This window comes from Drosophila navojoa, chromosome 3 (genome assembly GCF_054131105.1).
Source record: "Drosophila navojoa isolate 15081-1374.11 chromosome 3, UAZ_NAV_1.0, whole genome shotgun sequence".
Taxonomy (NCBI): Eukaryota; Metazoa; Arthropoda; class Insecta; order Diptera; family Drosophilidae; genus Drosophila; species Drosophila navojoa.
This window is the reverse complement of record NC_142891.1, coordinates 1,029,669-1,049,397: the sequence shown is the minus strand read 5'-3', so window position 1 is coordinate 1,049,397 and position 19,729 is coordinate 1,029,669. Positions and strand designations below refer to the sequence as shown.

The window sequence follows — 19,729 nt, the reverse complement described above, 5'->3', positions numbered from 1 at the left end:
ACTAGTGGGTCAACGTATAGCACTCCGTCCTCCCTTCAGCCTCTTTACCCCTCAGACATCCCAATGTCTCTGTTATGTATGCTAAGCCATCTAACAATCGAATCTTACACAACGCACAAAAGCCTTGATTGTGGCTAGTGCGTTTCAAAACTGACCTCAAATGTACAACTAAATAATATATATGTGTGTGTGTGTTTTGAAAAGTTCTATTTTTGTCAAATCTGCGTAATAATTAATTCGAAATAATGAAGAAGAGAGAAACGAGCTGACTTTTCATGAGTCGAACAGGAAATACGCAACCTTATAGCTGGCGCTCTTATCAGACCGTTGTACTAAATGTAAAATAGCCTTTGCCTAATCGGGCTGGGCGGCTGCTGTGGCGACGACGACAATAACAAGAAACTAAATAGCTAAGTAGGGAAATTATAATATGGAGGGAAATTGTTGCTGTTGTTGTCGTCGTTTCCTCATTTCAAGGCAACAAAGTGCTAAATTCAACAGGCTGTGCACCAACACCCCCGCACCGCAGTCCTCACTCAGCGTACAAAATCCCGCTTGCCCACTGCTCAAAGCAAGCGAACGCTGGAAGCAAAACGCTCCAACACAAACGCAACGGCAGCTAAGCATGTGTGCGTGCGCCGATCTGGAGCCGAACGCCAGCCGAACGCCGAGGCTGTGGACAAACGAATTGAAATTTCTTTTGTGCCGGGCGATTTTAGTAGCATTTTGAACGCTTGACGATCGCCACATGTGGGGAGTGTGTCGTGCTCGACGAACGCAGCAGCAGCACAGCACCAAATCAAGTGGCGAGCCCGCACGTAGCAGCAGTATTTTGTGTTAGTTCGCCTGCAAAAATACAAATTCGAATGCAAAATATCAAAAATACCAAATATCAATTATTTATTTAATTGCAAATCAATCAGACTCTCACAAATTGTATATAGAAAAGAATTTCCCAAAAAAAAGTACCAAAGGCAAAAAAACGGTTTCTTATTCACTGTTCCAATGTTTTGATCTTTCGCAGTTTCGTGTGTGTTTATCGCAGTGACATTTTAAGTTTGTCCCCAGTTCCAGTTCGATTTCCAATTTCCAATTCGATTTGTGGTCAGGCTGAGGACCATGATGTTGTTGCCCAGAGATCTAACGGGTCTCTCGGGTGTGCTTGGCGCAGTCTGGCTGTTTGCCAGCGTTGTGTCCTTTGCGAATGCGGCAAAGGTAAGTTCAAATAAAATCTTAAAAAATATATTAAAAATTTATTTACTAAAAAAGCATATATATTTTGAATCGATTGTGATGAAACATGCATATTTATTTATTATATTATTTAGCGTATATAGCAATATATATAAAATCAATTCCTCTCAAACTGTGTGCTTCATGTCATTGCCGAAAAAGCTTCTCTTTCGCTGATACAGTACATGTCAAACTGTTCGGCAAGAGTGGCTCGAGCGTATTCAAACTTTACTCTAGTAAACTTTGCTTACTACAATTTTGCCTTACTCTACTTTAGCTAATCGCTGTATGTAGCAATTGCTCTCAAACTGTGTGACATTTATTCCTACATTTTTAGTTACAATATTCATATGTATATATATTCTGCTAACCTCAATACTGTAAGACTTTATAGAAGCAGTGCGTTTCAAACTGTAAATTGAGATTTAAATAAGGTATATACTCACTCACAGCTATTCAAACTGTATACAAGCAGTGGCTGTAAAATTGTAGCATGACAATTCCTTTAAGAGAGTGTTTGTTTACTGATTCATATATATACATACGTACATACATATATGTATGTGTGGCTGTCAGCTTGACTCACTCAATGCCTTTTCAAGTAAACTAACTTAAAGCAGTGACTTTCAAGCTTTCAAACTCAATCTGTCTTTCAACTGCAATTGTGACTGATTCATAATGTGTATATAGTATATATTTATATATTGTATATTCCATACATACTATGTATATCTGGATATATGTATGTATGGAACAATTAGGTCAGCTGTGTAACATTTAATCAGCCAAAACATAAGTCTCTCGATGTATACGTGCATACTATTTTCTCTGAGTCTATTGCACATTATATTTCCGGTAATGGAGCTTGATAAACCCTTGCGAGTTGGGTTTTTGTTGTAGAGGCTTTTCCTCCTGGGCCGCACGCGGAGGAGTTCAATGGATTCGAGTTCTAGTTTGTATTATGTCATCGCAGATGAATTTCAGATTAGAGAAATTTGGCAATAGGGGAAAGGTTAACGCGTGCTCTTATCAGTCACATGATAACCCCAACGGATCTCTGTCTTCTTCAAATCCCAAAAGTAATTATGCTTCGTAAATTGTATAACAAATAAACCAATTCGTTTGCCATTGAATATTTCCGGTTAGCAATTAAAAATTAAAAGTACATTGAAATTTGAACTTAAATTGAATTATTGTTTTGAAAGACTCGTATAAAAGAGCTAAAACGTATTGGGTTCATTGTCGCTAATTGTGTATATAATCAACTCTTTAATCAAAACATCATACAAATAAATAAAAAATATTTACTACTTGAATGCTTTCAATAAATTTCAGAATCAATTTGTTTTGTTTTATAAATTTTATGAAAGAATAATTTTATATTTAAATTAATTATTATTGTTTCATAATTTGTTTTTATTAATTTAATTATATGTTTGATTTTTAAATTTGATTAAAATTTTTTTTAAATCAATAATAAATAGTTTTTGCTATATTTCTAAACTAAAAACTATTTTGATATTTTGAAAATTAATTTTTTTATATATGACTACAAGTTTCTTAAATATTCTTGCCCCTGGAGCTATGCAACACGTTTTGTACAATGTTTTTTAAGCAGTTAACAAAATATGCCGGGGATAAAAGCTTAAACACTCTCAGCGAGTATTGGGCAGTCGTGCATTCTCGCTTGTTTCAAGCTTAGCCGAATAGATTATCTGTAAATTGAGACTCGATTTCGTCATTTGAGTATTTTTGGGCCCTATGCTAAGGCGAAATCTGTTATGTTGCTCTGATTTCAGTCGCTTATCAAGCGGGACAAAGAAGATGAATGAGACAGAATGAAAATAAGAAGAGGCAGAAGAAGAAGTGAAACTAAATCGAAATCGTTGAAATTTAATTAGGTTTATTGCTATGTTGGCGGCATTGACGCTTGATAGCATGTGTAGCCGACTTTGGTTCGCTGATTGCGACACATCGAATCGGATCGAGTCGAACTCAAAATAGAATTTATTCCAAAGTGTCGCCACAGACACTGAGAGACAGCCACAGGCAGAGGCTATCGGCTAAGCATGACATTTGCCAGAGCAACATGCCAAAAGCATCAGTAATCTAGAGATTATATATATATATACATGTGTAATTTACTGACTGATTGATTGATCAACTGATTGATGAGAGCGTCATATCATAGACATAAGTAATAGTCGAGCCATTGTAGGAATACTTTCCATTCATCAGTCAGTCTGTTTTGAACGGTGTTGCTGATTGATTGATTGACTGACTGACAGATCTGAACTGATTGATTTAGGCTAGATCCCTTTACTACTTTAGTTTCCCAATGTTAAATACAAGTTCAGATGTATAAACAAGTGTCAAACAGTACATACCAAAGTATACAACCAGATTGATTGATTGATGTACTGTGTAATTGATTGACTTAGCAATAATAGCTGAAATTCCTTTGTATGTTAGTCGGAGTCGGATCATATAATATTTATATGCATATATGAATTTATTCGTAGTGATTGACTTTACATACTGGGGCTATCGTATATAGCAATCAATATTTGGCTGGTTGACTTAACATGGACGATTGACAGACTGATCGGTAAAGCTGTCGCAACTGAATTACTTGAGAAAATTTGCTTAACTTGTTTGCTCAGGGCAGTTTCGAAATATTCTCACACCAACTGAGAAATTGATATCTGAAATTTTGAGTTCTCGTAGAATTTACACTCTTAGCGAGTCAAATGTGCAAAAGAAAGGCAAAAAACCATAAGAAGTAAATAAATTACACTTTAAGCGAGTTTTTTTTTGTTATTTTTGTACTTTTGTTGCCAACTCACGTGTTTGCGGGAGCCGCATTTGATGGCACTTGTAATTTGATCTGAACTTTTTTTCGCACTCGGTTACGTGGTCAATGCCATGGTACTTCGCAGAGAACTCCAATTGCAAAGGCAAATGCAATTGCTGCAAATGTTACAACTATTGAAGTGAGAGCGTCAAAGTCTTGCGGCTAAGCCAATGGAAAAAACCGCAAAAACGTTAAAACTTGATTATTTCTCCTATATATTTATGAATAAGCGTTTATTTTCTTTAGCTACTGTTTGGCTTGCGCTGCGCAGTGGCTCTCGAACTGTGCATCAACTGGTTTTCGCATTTGCCAATAAGAATTATTTTTTATGCGCGCTACATTTAACACAAATGTGATTTCCTTTTCCGTCTCACACACGCACACAAGCACATTGCATGCGAAGAGCGCGCAGCGCACAAGAGAGCCAATCGTTGCGCATTTAAGAGCGCGCGCGTACGCTGAGCGCAACAAGTGTGGATGAGTGTGTCTGTGTGTGCGTGTGTGTGAGTGTACATACGTAGCGATTGCACTTAGCGTGCTGCCATTCCCGGTGCTGATGCCGACGCCAACGTTAACGTCGCCTGCGACTGCTTCTTTTCTATGAATGAATTTTGATAAATGTACTTTATCAGCAGCGACCGCGGCTGCAGCATCTGCCTATAAAAATACAACAACAACAGCAACAACATCAGAAACCGTTTGAGGCCCATTTTAATAGGGAAATTTCTTGTGCACTGCGTGTGCGTGTGTGTGTGTGTGAGTTCTTTTCTGCTGCCGACAATTAGCAGCTCAAGTGATTGGAAAATGTTGTCGGAGTGGGTGAGGATGAGAGTAAGAGAGAGAGAGAGAGCGCAGAGGGCACCGACAATGGAAAGAGAACAGCATTTGGCCGCTCAGCTGCGCAGCTGCGACTGTCTTCGACGCGCTGCCTCATTTCATATTGGAATTGAATGTCTTTTTCTTGTAGGTTCGATGAAGCTGCTGCGGCACTATGGGATATTATTGAATTTTAATTAAAATTAAGATTAAAATATTGAATGAAGTAAAATAATAAAAATGAGATAATAATATATTGATTTATAATAGATAAATATAAACTACTTATAAATTTAATTAATATAATAATTTCTACTAGATGAGATTGACGAAAGCTATATAGTCCATTTTGATTGTTGACTTCTTCGACTTCTAATACAGCTCATTCGCCAAACTTGGCCCATAGTACAAAACTGCTACCCTCTCTCTCTTTTTGTCTCCATCACTTTGCTGTTCCACATCCATTTGCTTGTGCTTTGTTTATAGCAAATGGCAGGCTCAGTCCTTAGGCTGACCCTAAGCGCATAAATCACTGACCAGCTGCAGACATAACGGGGCCCCCCGAGTAACAACAACAAGAATGAGCCGAAGAAGATGAAGTAGAGCTAAGACAACAACAAGACACGCCTTTCATTATGACTGAAGTTTATTTGCGTGCTGCAATTTGTTGAAAATTGTTTGGCGCGCTGCATTTCAATTTGACTCAATTATTTATTTATCTGCAACTGAATGCGGAAATTATGCGAGCGACTAAAAGATAGGAGCAACATGTCGTATGAGTGATATACGTATATATGTACATATGTATACATATATTGTATGTCTGGGGCACAGCAACAGTGTAAATTACTTTGTAACTTTGTAAATTCAAGCGATTATTTGATTGTTGTGTTCACTGCGCTTAAAAAGAGCCTCAAGAAATTGGGTTATCAAGCATCACACACACACAAACACACACGCACACAGAGAGAGCCACTTTGTTGTTGTTGTTGTTATCAGTTTGATTTAGTTGCAGCTTGTGAAATTGAAATTCATTAAAGCTCATAAATGTTATGTATACATATATTTATATGTATATACTATATATACATATTCATGTTTCCATCTAGCGTCATTGCTAAAAATATCAGCTGAAGCTTGAACATTTTTGCATGCCTTTAAATTTATTTCAATCTCGAGTAGTTTGTTTGTACTGCAAAAGCATTTGGAAAATGTCAATAAGAAGGTTAACAAGGCATCTGATAAGGCAAATAACAAGAACTAAACTTTTTTCCTAGAAATAGAATGGAATAAAGGTTTTGCACTTTCTACATTCCAATTATATATAATAAAAAATAATAATTATTTATTGGAAATTCAAAATCCAACATTTCCTCAGGTCATAGCGCATCCAAGTCAGAAAAGTCAATCATTGCCATCTGCCATGGCTTGCAACGCTGACAGTTTGGCGATCGAGCACTATCAGTGCACAGTTTGACAGCCATTGAGACTGTCTATTACATGTAATTTGAGTGCACAGCAATCAGTTAACATCTGTCAAGCATTTTGTCTAAACAATTAGGCAAACTATTTAAAGGAAACTGAATAATAAAACTGGACGGAACGACATTGGCTGACTGTGAGCATATACACATGTATGTATGTATGTATGTGTGTGTATGTGCATGCATGCATAAGTGTGTAGGCATATGTGATTCGCTTTGAGACTTCATGTGCATGTGCAGATTTCTTTTGACGCTTCTTAATGATGTCAAGCGAAATGATGTCATGCTGCAAGAGCGCAACAACAACAAACAACACAACAACAACAATAGCATTTAGCAACAACAATAACAAATACTAATAATAATACACATACACATACATACATATATGTATATAGCGGGAGCAGGCAGCGAGCCAGGCCCAGGTCCAAATCGCAGTCGAGTTGTCCAGATGTGCATTCATTATGTGTTCTCTGTATGTGTTTGTGTGTGTGGGAGTGTTTATATGTTTGTGTGTGTGTGTGGGCATGAATTTTCATGTCAATCACACGCTGCTCATATGTTTGCTCCAAATCTACTATTTTATACGCACACCCTGTACACATTTCACTGCTAGGCTATGCTAGTTTACTTAATAGCAAATATTTCTCAATATATCTTACAAGTGACAATGTTTTCGTATGGTGAATAGATGAATGAGTTGAATTGGGATTACGATTCCTTGAGTTGTACATAAACTGACTTTAAATAGTAATTGTTTATTGCAAAACTTATTGAGTATATGAAATGAGTTTTCAGAGATAGGTCATCTCTTCAATAATGATGCCTTCTATTATTATTACATTTTTGATAATATTAAAATACATTATTTTGATAATACATTATTTTGATAATATTCAAAAGTTAAGGTATGTTAAATCTAAATCATTTGTTGGCATGTGCAGCTATTAAAGCATTTCTTTGAGCTGTTCAAGCATGTTCAGCCCATATAACAGGGTAGCTCTTAGTCGACTACTCCTCACACTCTCTGAAAGGCTTGCATGCTGCAGCTCAAATGCTGATTGATGGCGCGTGTTGCTGCTTGAATTGGGTCAATTGCTAGGCGAGTCGAGCGGTGCTATACTCGAGAGCCAAGATCCAAGACCCAATGACAGGACATCGCTCCAAGAAGTTATTCAAGTAGGCAACAAAGAGTTCGCATTGACATCTACAGCGACGGCGCACAGATAACCCCTTTGTACAGCGCATATGTCACTCTCAATGTGTTGTGTATACACACACATCTATATACATATATTATATTATATTATATTATATGTCATATATGTAATTCGTTGTCGCATAATTTAATGCCAAATTAAAACGTTTTAATTAAAATGCCCAAAGAACAAATAAAATTCTGTCAGCTGTCGGAGCAATGTGTTATCAGCCATGATTTATATGTGTATTTGTATGTATGACAGTTGTATATATATAGAGAGTTTTTTTTTTTTTTGTATTCTGTGCCACATCCGTTCCGCCATCTTAGTGCTCGACTATATAGCGATATAGCAGATTGCGAGTCTTTCGCCCTCTAACTAAATACAATTGCGTCTAACTTTGCCTTAACTTAGCCTAAGTTCACGCTAACAGTTACAAATTTGATTACCATGCGTTTTTATTATTTTTCAACGGAACTTGACTTGTGAATTCCAGTTGGCGTCATTAGATACCCCCCAGACCAGACCAGACCAGGCCAGGCCAGGCCAATGTACTCGGCGCTTACACGTGCAACGATCTCAGCATATATGTATATATCAAATATATATGTATATACGTATCATGCATAGCTATGTGTGTGTGCAGATATATGTTCGTCTATGGGTCTAGTCGAGCGTGGGTGGGTGTGCCAATTGTCGCTGTGATAGAGCTCTGGAGGCCTGACAACTTTGACCTTAAACTGCAGCGCAAATGCAGCTTAATAGTTGAGAGAGGTAGAGGCAGTGTGTGAGAGAGAGAGAGAGAGAGATGCGCTCACAATTGGCCTTAACATGTGCAAATGCGCTTAACTAAGCCGCTGACACAAATCATGTGGAAATATCAAGAATATATAATATATATATATATTTATTTCCCATACACATATACATACATATGTATGTATGTTAGTGTATATGCCTATACAAGCATCACTCATACGCATAGTAAACCTCTTTTGCGGCAGGCGCCACGTGCGTCGCGTCGTCTGGCCCTTGCCATAGCAGGCAGCTTTTGTCTGTTAGCGTTTCGCCTTTTTCACATGTTGCCCACTGCAGCTGCTGCTTAGCGATCGGAAGTACACTTGATTGAGAGTTATCAGTTATCAGTGATCGGTGATCAGTCATCGGTGATCGATACATGTGACATATGTAGTTCAGTGGGTCATGAGCGTCGCTCTTAGGTCCGCTAATTCAATTAATTACTCAAGTGATTTAACAAGTTCATGAGTTCGTTGTTCGTTTGAACTGTTAAATAATTGATCGAGCTGAAGTATTCATCAGGGATTATTGTATAAAAGCTAGCTCATGATTAAGAACTCCAACTATATGATGAAATATAGTGTCTGCGATTCTTAGCTTTATGAAGACAATAAGAATTTCTAGTTCATTAACTCAAATTGATCATGATGTAAATGGTTTATAAATCTGACTCTCAATATACAAATGTATATTTAAAATAATATTCTAAAGCTATACAAATTTCCTGTTTAATGAATGCCCATTACATAACTTAGTAAACCATCCAATTTAAATGGGAAATTCATATACTTCATATTGAAAGTGCTTAAGCAATTGCAATTGCTTGAACATATTTGCCGTCTTATGGTCGCTCTCTGAAATTTCTGCTATCTAAGCTATACGTACATAACCTGCTCAATTCGCAAAGTAAATGAGATCCTCAAACAGGGTCCACACGCGTGCCCCAATACCTATAGCCATATCAAAATATATATATAAATGTACCGTATATATATATAAAAATGTATATCTATATACGTATGTATATAGCGCATTTAGGTTCCCAACACATTTTTTGCATTTATGCCCTGTCTCTGTCTGTTTTGCTGACGTTAACAATTTGCACTGTATACAAGTTTGTAGAACATTATGCAGCTCATAAATTGGTCAAGTCTTGCGCTATATAGTTTTTTTTTTTTTTCAATACTCGCTCACATATGCAAAGTGGGCATATTGGGTGATGATCAAGTATGTTATGCTGTGCTAAAATTATCTAGATAGTAATGAACTTCGCTATACATACATATTTTGGAACTGGAGAGAGAGAGAGAGAGATCCATTACCTCCAGTTGCCTTTGGGAATGTAATTTTTTTCAGATCTGGATTTTGAACGTGTATTATGCAGTCTGTAACGCCCCAGTGCAGCGATCTTGTTTGTCTTTTTTATTATTTTTCACATAAAACAACGCCACTTGTCGCATTGTCTGCGACCGAGCTAAATGCGCTCTATGTTGTGGAGCCCATCAAAATACCCATATATAGTATATATACATATAGAGTACATAATATATATAATATCTGGGTATATGTTGGGTGTCAAGTTCAAGGGAACTGCAGCGCTGTCTGTTTTGCAAACCTGTTCACAAAAAAAAAAAAAAAAAGTGCATTTGGAATTTTTCGTGAGCTTCTTTCGGGTTGGGCAATTGATTGAATGAACTTTGGGGTTTTCAATTGCTGCCTTTTCAATGGAAGGAATGTGTGAAAATGTTGCCCTCGATCGAGCAGGTCGATCAGGTAGATAAATCATATTACTAACCAGATATGGGATATGGGCTATGCACTATGGATGGCTTCGACAAGAAATATCAGACGAGAGACACTTGTTTTCACATTTTTTCATTCTTATATGGAAACGCGTGTAATTCGAGTCGACTCTTGCAGGCGATTCCATATGTGCATGTATTTTGCAATGGGGAATATAAAATATGAACCGTATTCATTGTTGCCACAAACAAAATTTATTATAACATATTTTTAGATATTACAAAGAAAACTTGCATTTTTCATAGCAACAAATACATGAGATTTAAATGAATCAATGTAAATTCAAATAAAACTTATTTAATTGAAATATGAACATGAAATAGCATAATATATTGGTTATTGGTAAAGACGCTTGGTAGTTCCCATAAAGTAGTTATGGGAGCACAGTGAACGATAAACTGATCGATAACTATTTCCCGTTACCAATTCCTATTTCTAATCTATCTATATTAGTATTCCATAAGTTAAGTTTAATCAGTCAAAAAAAATGGGAAAATTCATATACATATATCTTAACCAATTTCAACTATATATCATATTTACCGCTCAACATCTCATCAGTATAAATAGTCCATGCAAACAATTCTAATTTATTTTCTTTGTTCTTTTACTTTTTGCGGTTCACTTGGGATTTTTTTGCTTTTATTGAGCTGCGATTCTTCTCACATGAACAACTCGTACATATTCCAGAAATTGAGTGCAATTGCTTGCCGTGTTAACTATGCCACACACACACACATATATATATATATATATATATATGTATACACTCACACACACACAGTTGCAGCATACACCTGGCATATGCATTGTGAATTTATATTTTTGGTCTTCGTCTGCGTTTTCTCTTCTCTTTTATTTTTTTTGATGGAAGGCAAAAACAAAATCTTCTGGCTTACCACACACGAAAAAAGGAAAAACCGTTTTCATAGTCTCTCTGTGTTTTGTGTGAGTTGTTTATGTTACGATTTTGTGATTTTCTGATTTACACGTCATCTGCATATTTGGTTAACAGATGGTTTGATCTCGCACCGAGGCCTAAATTCTCGGAAGTTTTGCGTTTGAACTCGTTGAGTTGAATTCTCCTCGCGTGCAGCTGGAAAATGTGTGTGGAAAATACGCTGCACTCGATAATTATTTTTATTAGCCAACAGTTTTTCAATTTATTTGAACAATTTTCGCAAAGCAAAAAACAAAACCAAAAACACAAAAAAAAATTTGACATCAATGTTTTCTTCAAACTCAATTTTTGTTTTTTGGAACATGCGTTCGACATGTGTTTCGATTATTTGCTCTCTTTTCTTTTGGGTTTTGTTTCATCTGGCAAATATGCCGTGTCATAAATCTGAACTAAAACGCTGAAAGTTATGTCAATTCTATTAATAATCGCTAAAATTACTAAACAAATTAAGGATGTTTATAACGATGCAAATGTCGCACAAGAAGTTTTTCGAGAATCAGGTTGAAGAAGAAGCAGAAAAAAAAGATTTCATTTCAAATCTGAAATGCAATTTTAATGGGCACTCGAAGTGCCTGGAGGTCGCACGCAAGCATTACGAAATAGGTTTATGTGAACTGGAATATTTTGTAGCCGTAATAATAATGGAACATACCAACTGCAGCATGACTATAAACTGCTCGATGCGAACTAATGCTTGAGTGCGCACCGATTTTCAAAACTAATATTTGTTTTTCAAATTCCTAGGCGTTTATATATTGAGGAAGTGCTTCAGATCTAGAGCTAAAATTGCGAGGTGAAGGCTGATTACACTGCTATGCATACATAGTAGTTCTTATTAACTACTCCTAAATTATAGAACATTTTGAGCATATCGATTAATACATAGATATATCAAGTACATAGATATATACATATATAGATGAAAACAGAGTTCAATTTAAGGATGTAGAGATAAATCTAAGTATAATCAAGTTTACGAATAGATCTTATGTATTTTGATAGAATTTCGTTAGTCCAACTATATATATACTTATTTATTTATTATATACATCGGCATATACTGGTACAAATCTTTGCTCTATATATGGTGTATTATTGTACTTTGCATTTTCTAGTATTTTTTAAATACCTAGACTCAGTGATTGTATTGTATTTATTCCTAAACAAATCTATGCTGCGCTGTCGCTCGCCTCAGTGACCATGTTTAATAGAGTTTTCGGCGGTAAAGGAAAATAATTTGCAGCTGCAAACAATGAAGCATATACATATACATGTTTATATATATATTACATATGTGTGTATAGGTACATACATATATATTCATAGGGGATTATCTCATTGCTGACGGCAATTGTGCAATTAAAGCAAACATTTCAGATTTCACCCGGTTCGCCAAAGTTGCAAGTGTTGAACTGTTTCATAGCCCATGGGGCACATGCCACAAGTTGCAAGATGCATTTGCTGGCATTGTTGTTGTTCTTATTGTTATGGTTAAATCGGCAAAAAATATCTAAAGTGCATAAAGCATAGAATGCTGAAAGCATTAAGTGTGTAATATGATTGCTCTTAATTGAAGACTGCCTCTAAAAATAGTCGTTGCACAAACGGCAATTAACACTGCCCATTCGTAATACTAGATGGGCCGACCTCTGCCTCTCGCTGCAGCTCCTCGCTCTGCCTCTCACATGGGGGGAATCCTTGAAATTCTTTGTGCCTTACGATGTGTATCTTTCAACGTAGTCTTTATTTAAGCGATATACTAGAATGTAGGAGAGCCAGCTAGAAAGGTAGATCGAGAATTTATGGTATATATTTCTGATTCTATATGTGCTACTAGCAAGAAGAACTGAGAAACATGAGTATTATTATTCAATTCGAATTAGGACAGTTGCTAACAGTTATGGGCATGATACACTTAAATAAATCTATGGAACTCAATTAAGAATGATGACTGCTAATCAATCAAGGCAATCAAGACGCGTTCTCTAGTGCGAAATTCAATTACCCATTATATGTATAAAACCACATATCCATATATATTTTTGTATTTTATTTGAATATAGTTTCGAAATTAAATATACGAAATCAAGTGAATCAATTTAAATTGTTTCCTCTCGCCCTTTTCAGGAATGCAATACAACGCTGTGCGACTGCAAAGGCATCAAAGGACGTATAGGCGGCTTTGGTTTTAAGGGTGTGCCCGGTCGTGAGGGTTCGCCCGGTGATGTGGGTCCGCCTGGTCCGCCCGGACGTGTCGGCGAAAAAGGCGATTTCGGTGAATACGGCGAAACGGGCGAAAAGGGACATCGCGTAAGTCTCTAACAAATTTAGTATTCAATTGAACTATTACGAGTACTAACCTTACCTTTTCCAGGGTGACATTGGCTATCAAGGCCTGAATGGTTTGCCGGGCGCTCCCGTAAGTTTTGACAGCATCTGCTTAGAGCGTTGGGTAACATTTGTGTATTATAGGGCTTTCCTGGTGATGATGGAACTGCCGGACCACGTGGTATCGATGGTTGCGACGGTCGTCCTGGCGACCAAGGAATTCCTGGTACGCCTGGTGAGAATGGAGCTCGTGGCCCAATGGGCAAGACAGGCCCGCCTGGTGAAACTGGTGATGCTGGCGAAGGCGGCATCAACTCCAAAGGAACCAAGGGTAGTATTGGCGTGCGGGGAGCTGATGGCGTCGACGGTCAGCCTGGTTTTCCAGGCCCTACCGGCTACAAAGGCGACATTGGCTTCGCTGGCGCTCAGGGCCACAAGGGTGAGCAGGGACCAAAGGGCTATAAAGGTGAGATGGGCGTGCCGGAGAGCTATCCAATGTTGCAAGGCGTCGTGGGCGACAAGGGCGAGCCTGGCGAGGGCGAGCCTGGAGCTTTGCGCTATGATGAAACTCTCAAGGGCTATAAAGGCTTTGCTGGGCCACGCGGTGATCAAGGACCGCCCGGCATGCCAGGCGAGCCAGGACCAGTAGGACGCAGCGGCTTGCCAGGTCCTAGAGGCGAAATGGGCGAGCGTGGAGAGCGAGGAAAGCCTGGTCGTGATGGCGTACAAGGCAGCCCCGGCGAAAAAGGCATGAAGGGCTCACCTGGCTACAGTGGCGAGAATGGCGAAGATGGTCGACCAGGCGAACGTGGTGAGGACGGCTTCGATGGCACTCCCGGTGTTCAGGGACCCGAAGGACCACCAGGTGTCTACGATCCCACCTTGGATAAGTCGCTGCCCGGTCCAGTTGGACCACAAGGCGATCTTGGACCCCCTGGTAATCCAGGCTTAAATGGCATACCCGGTAAGCAAGGACGTCGCGGTCCACATGGACCACCTGGACCACCTGGTGAACAAGGACTGAGTGGCAATCGTGGCCCACCGGGACGCAGCCAGAAAGGCGAACAAGGTGACTACGGATTGATGGGTCCACCCGGTCCACAAGGTCCACCCGGAGTGGCTGGACCTCCTGGCCGCACTGGATTCCCTGGCAATCCAGGTCTCGACCTCTACGGACCAAAAGGTCAAGCTGGTCAGAATGGAATTCCTGGCGTCGATGGCTATCGCGGAGATCGTGGAGAAGTCGGTATAACCGGTGACAAGGGCTTGCCCGGTGAGGGATTGAATATTGTTGGACCACCTGGCTCGCAAGGTCCACCTGGCAAACGTGGTATACCCGGAATAGACGGTGCACCCGGCTTCCGTGGGCGTCCTGGTGACAAAGGCATACGAGGTGATGACTGTGGCATTTGCCATGCCGGACCACGTGGCATGAAGGGCGTAATAGGTGATGCTGGCTACCCAGGCGAACACGGTGCACGCGGCATGGCGGGCATCACGGGCGCTAGAGGACCCAAGGGCATTCGTGGCAGACCAGGTGTGCCTGGCCATCAAGGTATCAGAGGTACAGATGGCATTCCTGGTGAGGTGGGTCGCCCCGGCAAACAAGGTCCGCCCGGCCGTGTCGAGTACACCGGCAGCTTAAGAGAAACAGAAAAGGGCGATAGTGGTGACAATGGACGCCGCGGTGATCAAGGTCAACAGGGTGATCGGGGAGAAGATGGCTGGCCCGGCGTGCCCGGAGCTAAAGGAGAGCCCGGACTTCGTGGTGACTTCGGTGATGCCGGTCGTCCCGGCAAGGACGGATTACCAGGTATTGATGGACGCGATGGTAAGCCAGGTACACCACCATCCACACCAAAGTTTTACTTAACGGGCGAACCAGGCTACAATGGTAAAAAGTAAGTTATGTCTTCAATTCTATCGATTATATATTTAAAATGGTATTTTTCTTCAGGGGCGTACGTGGTGATATTGGCAGCCCCGGCTTCAAGGGTGACAAAGGTGAGCCACATCCTGGTGAAATAATTGAGAATCGTGGCGAGCCTGGTGATGTTGGATATCCGGGAGAGCCTGGCTTCCGTGGACCCAAGGGAGAGACTGGCGAGCCGGGTCTGAAGGGCATAATGGGTGATATGGGATTACCTGGTGAAGTGTTCCAGGGACCCCCAGGAGCCAAGGGCTATAAGGGTGAAATAGGTGACTATGGTCCACATGGTATGCCCGGTAAGCCGGGTAGGGATGGTGAACCCGGCTTGCCAGGATTGGACGGCCCAAAAGGTTTCCGTGGCGAACCTGGTCAATATATTCTTCCTGGAGAAATCGGTGTGCCCGGCCGACCAGGCGTTAAGGGCATCATTGGAGATGAGGGACCCATAGGTTATCCTGGCCCAAGAGGCCCGCCCGGACCAAAGGGTATCAAAGGAGTGCTTGGAGACAATGGCCTCGAGGGCCTTAGGGGTTTACCTGGTAACAAGGGACAGCGCGGCGACATTGTCGTTGGACCCCCAGGACGACAGGGTGAGCCTGGTCGTCCAGGCAGCATTGCCCCACATGGAGTTAAGGGTCAAAAGGGTGAAGTTGGACCTCGTGGACAAGTTGGTCAGAATGGCGCCAAGGGCAGCATTGGATATCCAGGTCGTCGCGGTCCCATTGGCGATGCAGGTGTGCCTGGATATCCGGGCGAGCCAGGACCCGCCGGCTTAGATGGTATACCCGGTGAGCAAGGAGATCGTGGAGATATTGGATTTGATGGACGCATTGGAGATATTGGTCCCCGCGGCCTTGTCGGCGAGTTCGGTCCTAAAGGTTGATATACCCAATCAGTATACAATTTGTATAAATGACTAAATTTTGTTATTTTGCAGGTCTTCAAGGGGAGATTGGGCCCTTCGGATATCCGGGAATCCCGGGTGTACCTGGTACTAAGGGCGTGCAAGGTGATCAAGGTGTACCCGGACGTCGCGGCGCTAAGGGTGTCTCCGCTTACAGTGGTATCAAAGGTGATCAAGGCGATCCCGGATGGCAAGGACCACCCGGCTACAATGGACCAATGGGCTTTAAGGGCCAACGTGGTGAGCCAGGCGATTCAATGCCCGCCTCTGATGGTTTGCCAGGTCCAAAAGGCGAGGTTGGTGCGCCTGGTCGCAATGGTTTGCCCGGCTTGGACGGTCTGAAAGGACAACGTGGGGATACTGGATATACTGGCCAACCAGGAATTGTTGGTGATCAAGGCGATGATGGCCCGAATGGCTATCCCGGACGCAATGGCCTTGACGGCCTTAAGGGTGAGGCCGGAGAAATAGGCCTCCCTGGTTTACCTGGAGAAATTGGAGATATTGGCGATGTCGGCTATCCAGGCCAACATGGAATTCAGGGCGATGAAGGATTACCGGGTGAATATGGTCAAATTGGCAACAGAGGCGAAATCGGAGATCGTGGTGATATCGGTGACGCTGGTGAGGTCATTTATATTGGCTCCCAAACTGATATGCGAGGTCCGCCTGGAGATAATGGATTGAGAGGACTTCAGGGGCCAACGGGTCCACCTGGCATGATTGGTGCTATTGGTTATCCTGGTCCACGTGGAGAGCGGGGTGATATCGGATTCGAGGGTCCTGCTGGCCTTGATGGTCTACCAGGCCCGAAAGGCGAGAGAGGAGACAAGGGCTTGCGGGGTTTAATCGGCGAAAGACTCATTGCCGAGCCGGGTGAAGAGGGTGACATTGGCTACGATGGCTTGCCTGGACGTCCGGGCACTCCTGGCCAGAAGGGTGCACCTGGTGAGCAGGGTGAAAACGGCTTAAATGGAGCGCAAGGACCACAGGGACCAATGCTCATCGGACCCCAAGGTCCGCCCGGAGATTATGGCTATCAAGGCATACCTGGACGTAATGGCCTGCACGGCATGAGGGGAAGGAAAGGAGAGCGTGGCGACATAGGACGCAAAGGTGAAATGGGTGAAACCGGCTTCAGCATTTGGGGTCAACAGGGTGACATAGGCGAAAGAGGTCCGCAAGGTGCGCTTGGCTACAATGGCGCAAAGGGCGAGGAAGGTGCTAGTGGGCGACCAGGCCGCACTGGCTCAGTCGGCACACGCGGACCACGCGGCCCACTTGGCGATGCAGGCTGGAGTGGCATCGATGGTGTTGATGGACTACCAGGCGAAAAAGGTGAACCAGGAGTTACCTATTCGTACACTTACGCCCGACCCGGCGATCGTGGCGAGCCCGGCTTGGATGGCTTCAAGGGTGAGCGGGGCGATATTGGACCACCTGGCTTGCATGGAGCAGCGGGTCTCCGTGGCATAGTCGGCTATCGAGGTGATGATGGTGAGATGGGCTACCAAGGACCAGACGGCGTTAAAGGCCAACGCGGCGATATTGGCGAAATCGGTCTAAGAGGACGCCCGGGTCTACGCGGTCTGCCCGGCCCACAAGGTGACCCAGCTGCACCACCACCTCCACCTAAGAGCCGTGGCTTCATTTTCGCCCGACATTCGCAATCCGTTAATATACCCACGTGCCCAGCCAATACAAATATGTTGTGGGAGGGCTATTCGCTGTCAGGCAATGTGGCCAGCAGTCGCGCTATCGGCCAAGATTTGGGACAATCCGGCTCTTGTCTTATGCGCTTTACCACCATGCCCTACATGTTCTGTGACTTCAACAACGTTTGCAACTATGCTCAGAACAATGACGACAGCTTGTGGCTATCTACAGCTGAGCCCATGCCCATGTCCATGACGCCAATCCAATCCAGAGACCTCATGAAGTATATTTCACGGTAAGCATGAAGTAGACTACGGCTAACTATAACATACTTATAAGATTACCCACTATCTAGCTGTGTCGTTTGCGAGACTTCAACGCGCGTGATTGCCCTGCATTCGCAATCCATGTCCATTCCAGATTGTCCAGGTGGCTGGGAAGAGATGTGGACAGGCTTCAGTTACTATATGGTAAATATAAACGTCCAGATTCCAATCTCAATATTAATGACTTTTGTATTGCTTAGACGACCTTGGATAATACGGGTGGTGTTGGCCAAAACTTGGTCTCACCCGGCTCCTGCTTGGAGGAATTCCGTGCCAATCCTGTCATCGAATGCCATGGCCATGGACGTTGCAATTATTATGATGCTTTGGCCTCCTTCTGGCTAGCCGTTATCGAGAAACAAGATCAGTTCGTGCAGCCACGCCAGCAAACCCTAAAGGCTGATCAGACCAGCAAAATCAGCAGGTATGTGGCTTTAATTGGAACTAGAGCTAGAAACTGTACCGTATCATTTTCGCTTTAGATGTACTGTGTGTCGCCGTCGTGGCGATAGCTTCTACACTGTCAAGCGGACTTCTGCATCCCAGTCCAGCTATAGCTCCGGCTCCAGTTCGGGCTCAAACTCGGGCTACAGCACGGGTTACAACACGGGCTCAAACTCGGGTTACAGCACGGGCTACAACACTGGCTCCAACTCTAGAGACAACTCTGCCATCAGATCGGGCTCCAGCTGGTCAACTAATGCTGGCGCCAATTTGGGCGCAGACTCGAGATCTGGTGGTGCAGGTTACGGCTTCAACTCTGGCTCTGGCTCTGGCTCCAATGCCGGCTTTAGTTCGAGCTCCTGGTCAACAGGAGGCAGACAGCAACCACCAAACTCCTACTCCACATGGTCAGGTGGCTATCCGGCAGCGGAATACCGTGCGCAACCTCAAACATTGCGTCAGCCACAGCCACTGCCGCCAACGGGCCAATACAATCGTCAACAAACTTATCGTAATCCATATCAATACGGCGGAGTTCGCCAAAATCGTCGCTATCCGCGCGATGATACTAACGCTCCTTAGATCCACAGCTCCGATTACATACTAAGTAGCAGTAAAATAATAAATAATTATGTCTAAGTCGCTAACACTACCCCAAATAGAACGAGATACCAAATACCCTGCGCAGTGGCATTTTTTCGAAAGTTCGCTGGGTAAAGATCTACAAATCGAATCGAACAAAATAAAACCACTTTACAAAATATTTGTCTGTCGAGCGGAGGCAAAGCTACTATAACAACCCACTGCCCTAATATTGAACTCAGTTCATATCTTGTATTTAGGGATTACAAGTTAACACACACACACACACCCACACATACACAAAGCGAACAGAACCCAGTTTTTAAAATAATAAAAATTTAAACGTCTTAAAAGTAATGTGAACTATTTATTCATACCTAAAGGCATTGTACTACTTTTCATTTAAGTAAG

The 19,729-nt window shown here is 42.1% G+C and overlaps 2 protein-coding genes across 4 annotated transcripts in view; both read left to right on the top strand.

Moving 5' to 3' along the window:
• LOC108649650 (uncharacterized) overlaps positions 1-19,729 on the top strand; it is a 203,819-nt gene that overhangs the window by 151,632 nt on the left and 32,458 nt on the right. The window lies entirely within an intron of this gene.
• vkg (Collagen alpha-1(IV) chain viking) lies at positions 687-19,675 on the top strand. 3 transcript variants are annotated; one of them, XM_089258584.1, is made up of 11 exons: positions 687-836; positions 1,025-1,215; positions 13,276-13,458; positions 13,523-13,567; positions 13,621-15,377; positions 15,434-16,284; positions 16,344-18,261; positions 18,322-18,436; positions 18,493-18,716; positions 18,775-18,891; positions 18,928-19,675. In XM_089258584.1, exons 2-11 carry the CDS (start codon positions 1,120-1,122, stop codon positions 19,316-19,318), a joined length of 5,697 nt encoding a protein of 1,898 aa, XP_089114710.1. In that variant the 5' UTR covers positions 687-836; positions 1,025-1,119; the 3' UTR covers positions 19,319-19,675. The 3 variants fall into 3 exon arrangements, with proteins under 3 accessions (XP_089114710.1, XP_089114711.1, XP_030243738.1); XM_089258585.1 differs by having other exon boundaries at positions 18,775-18,900; positions 18,937-19,675; XM_030387878.2 differs by having other exon boundaries at positions 18,775-19,675.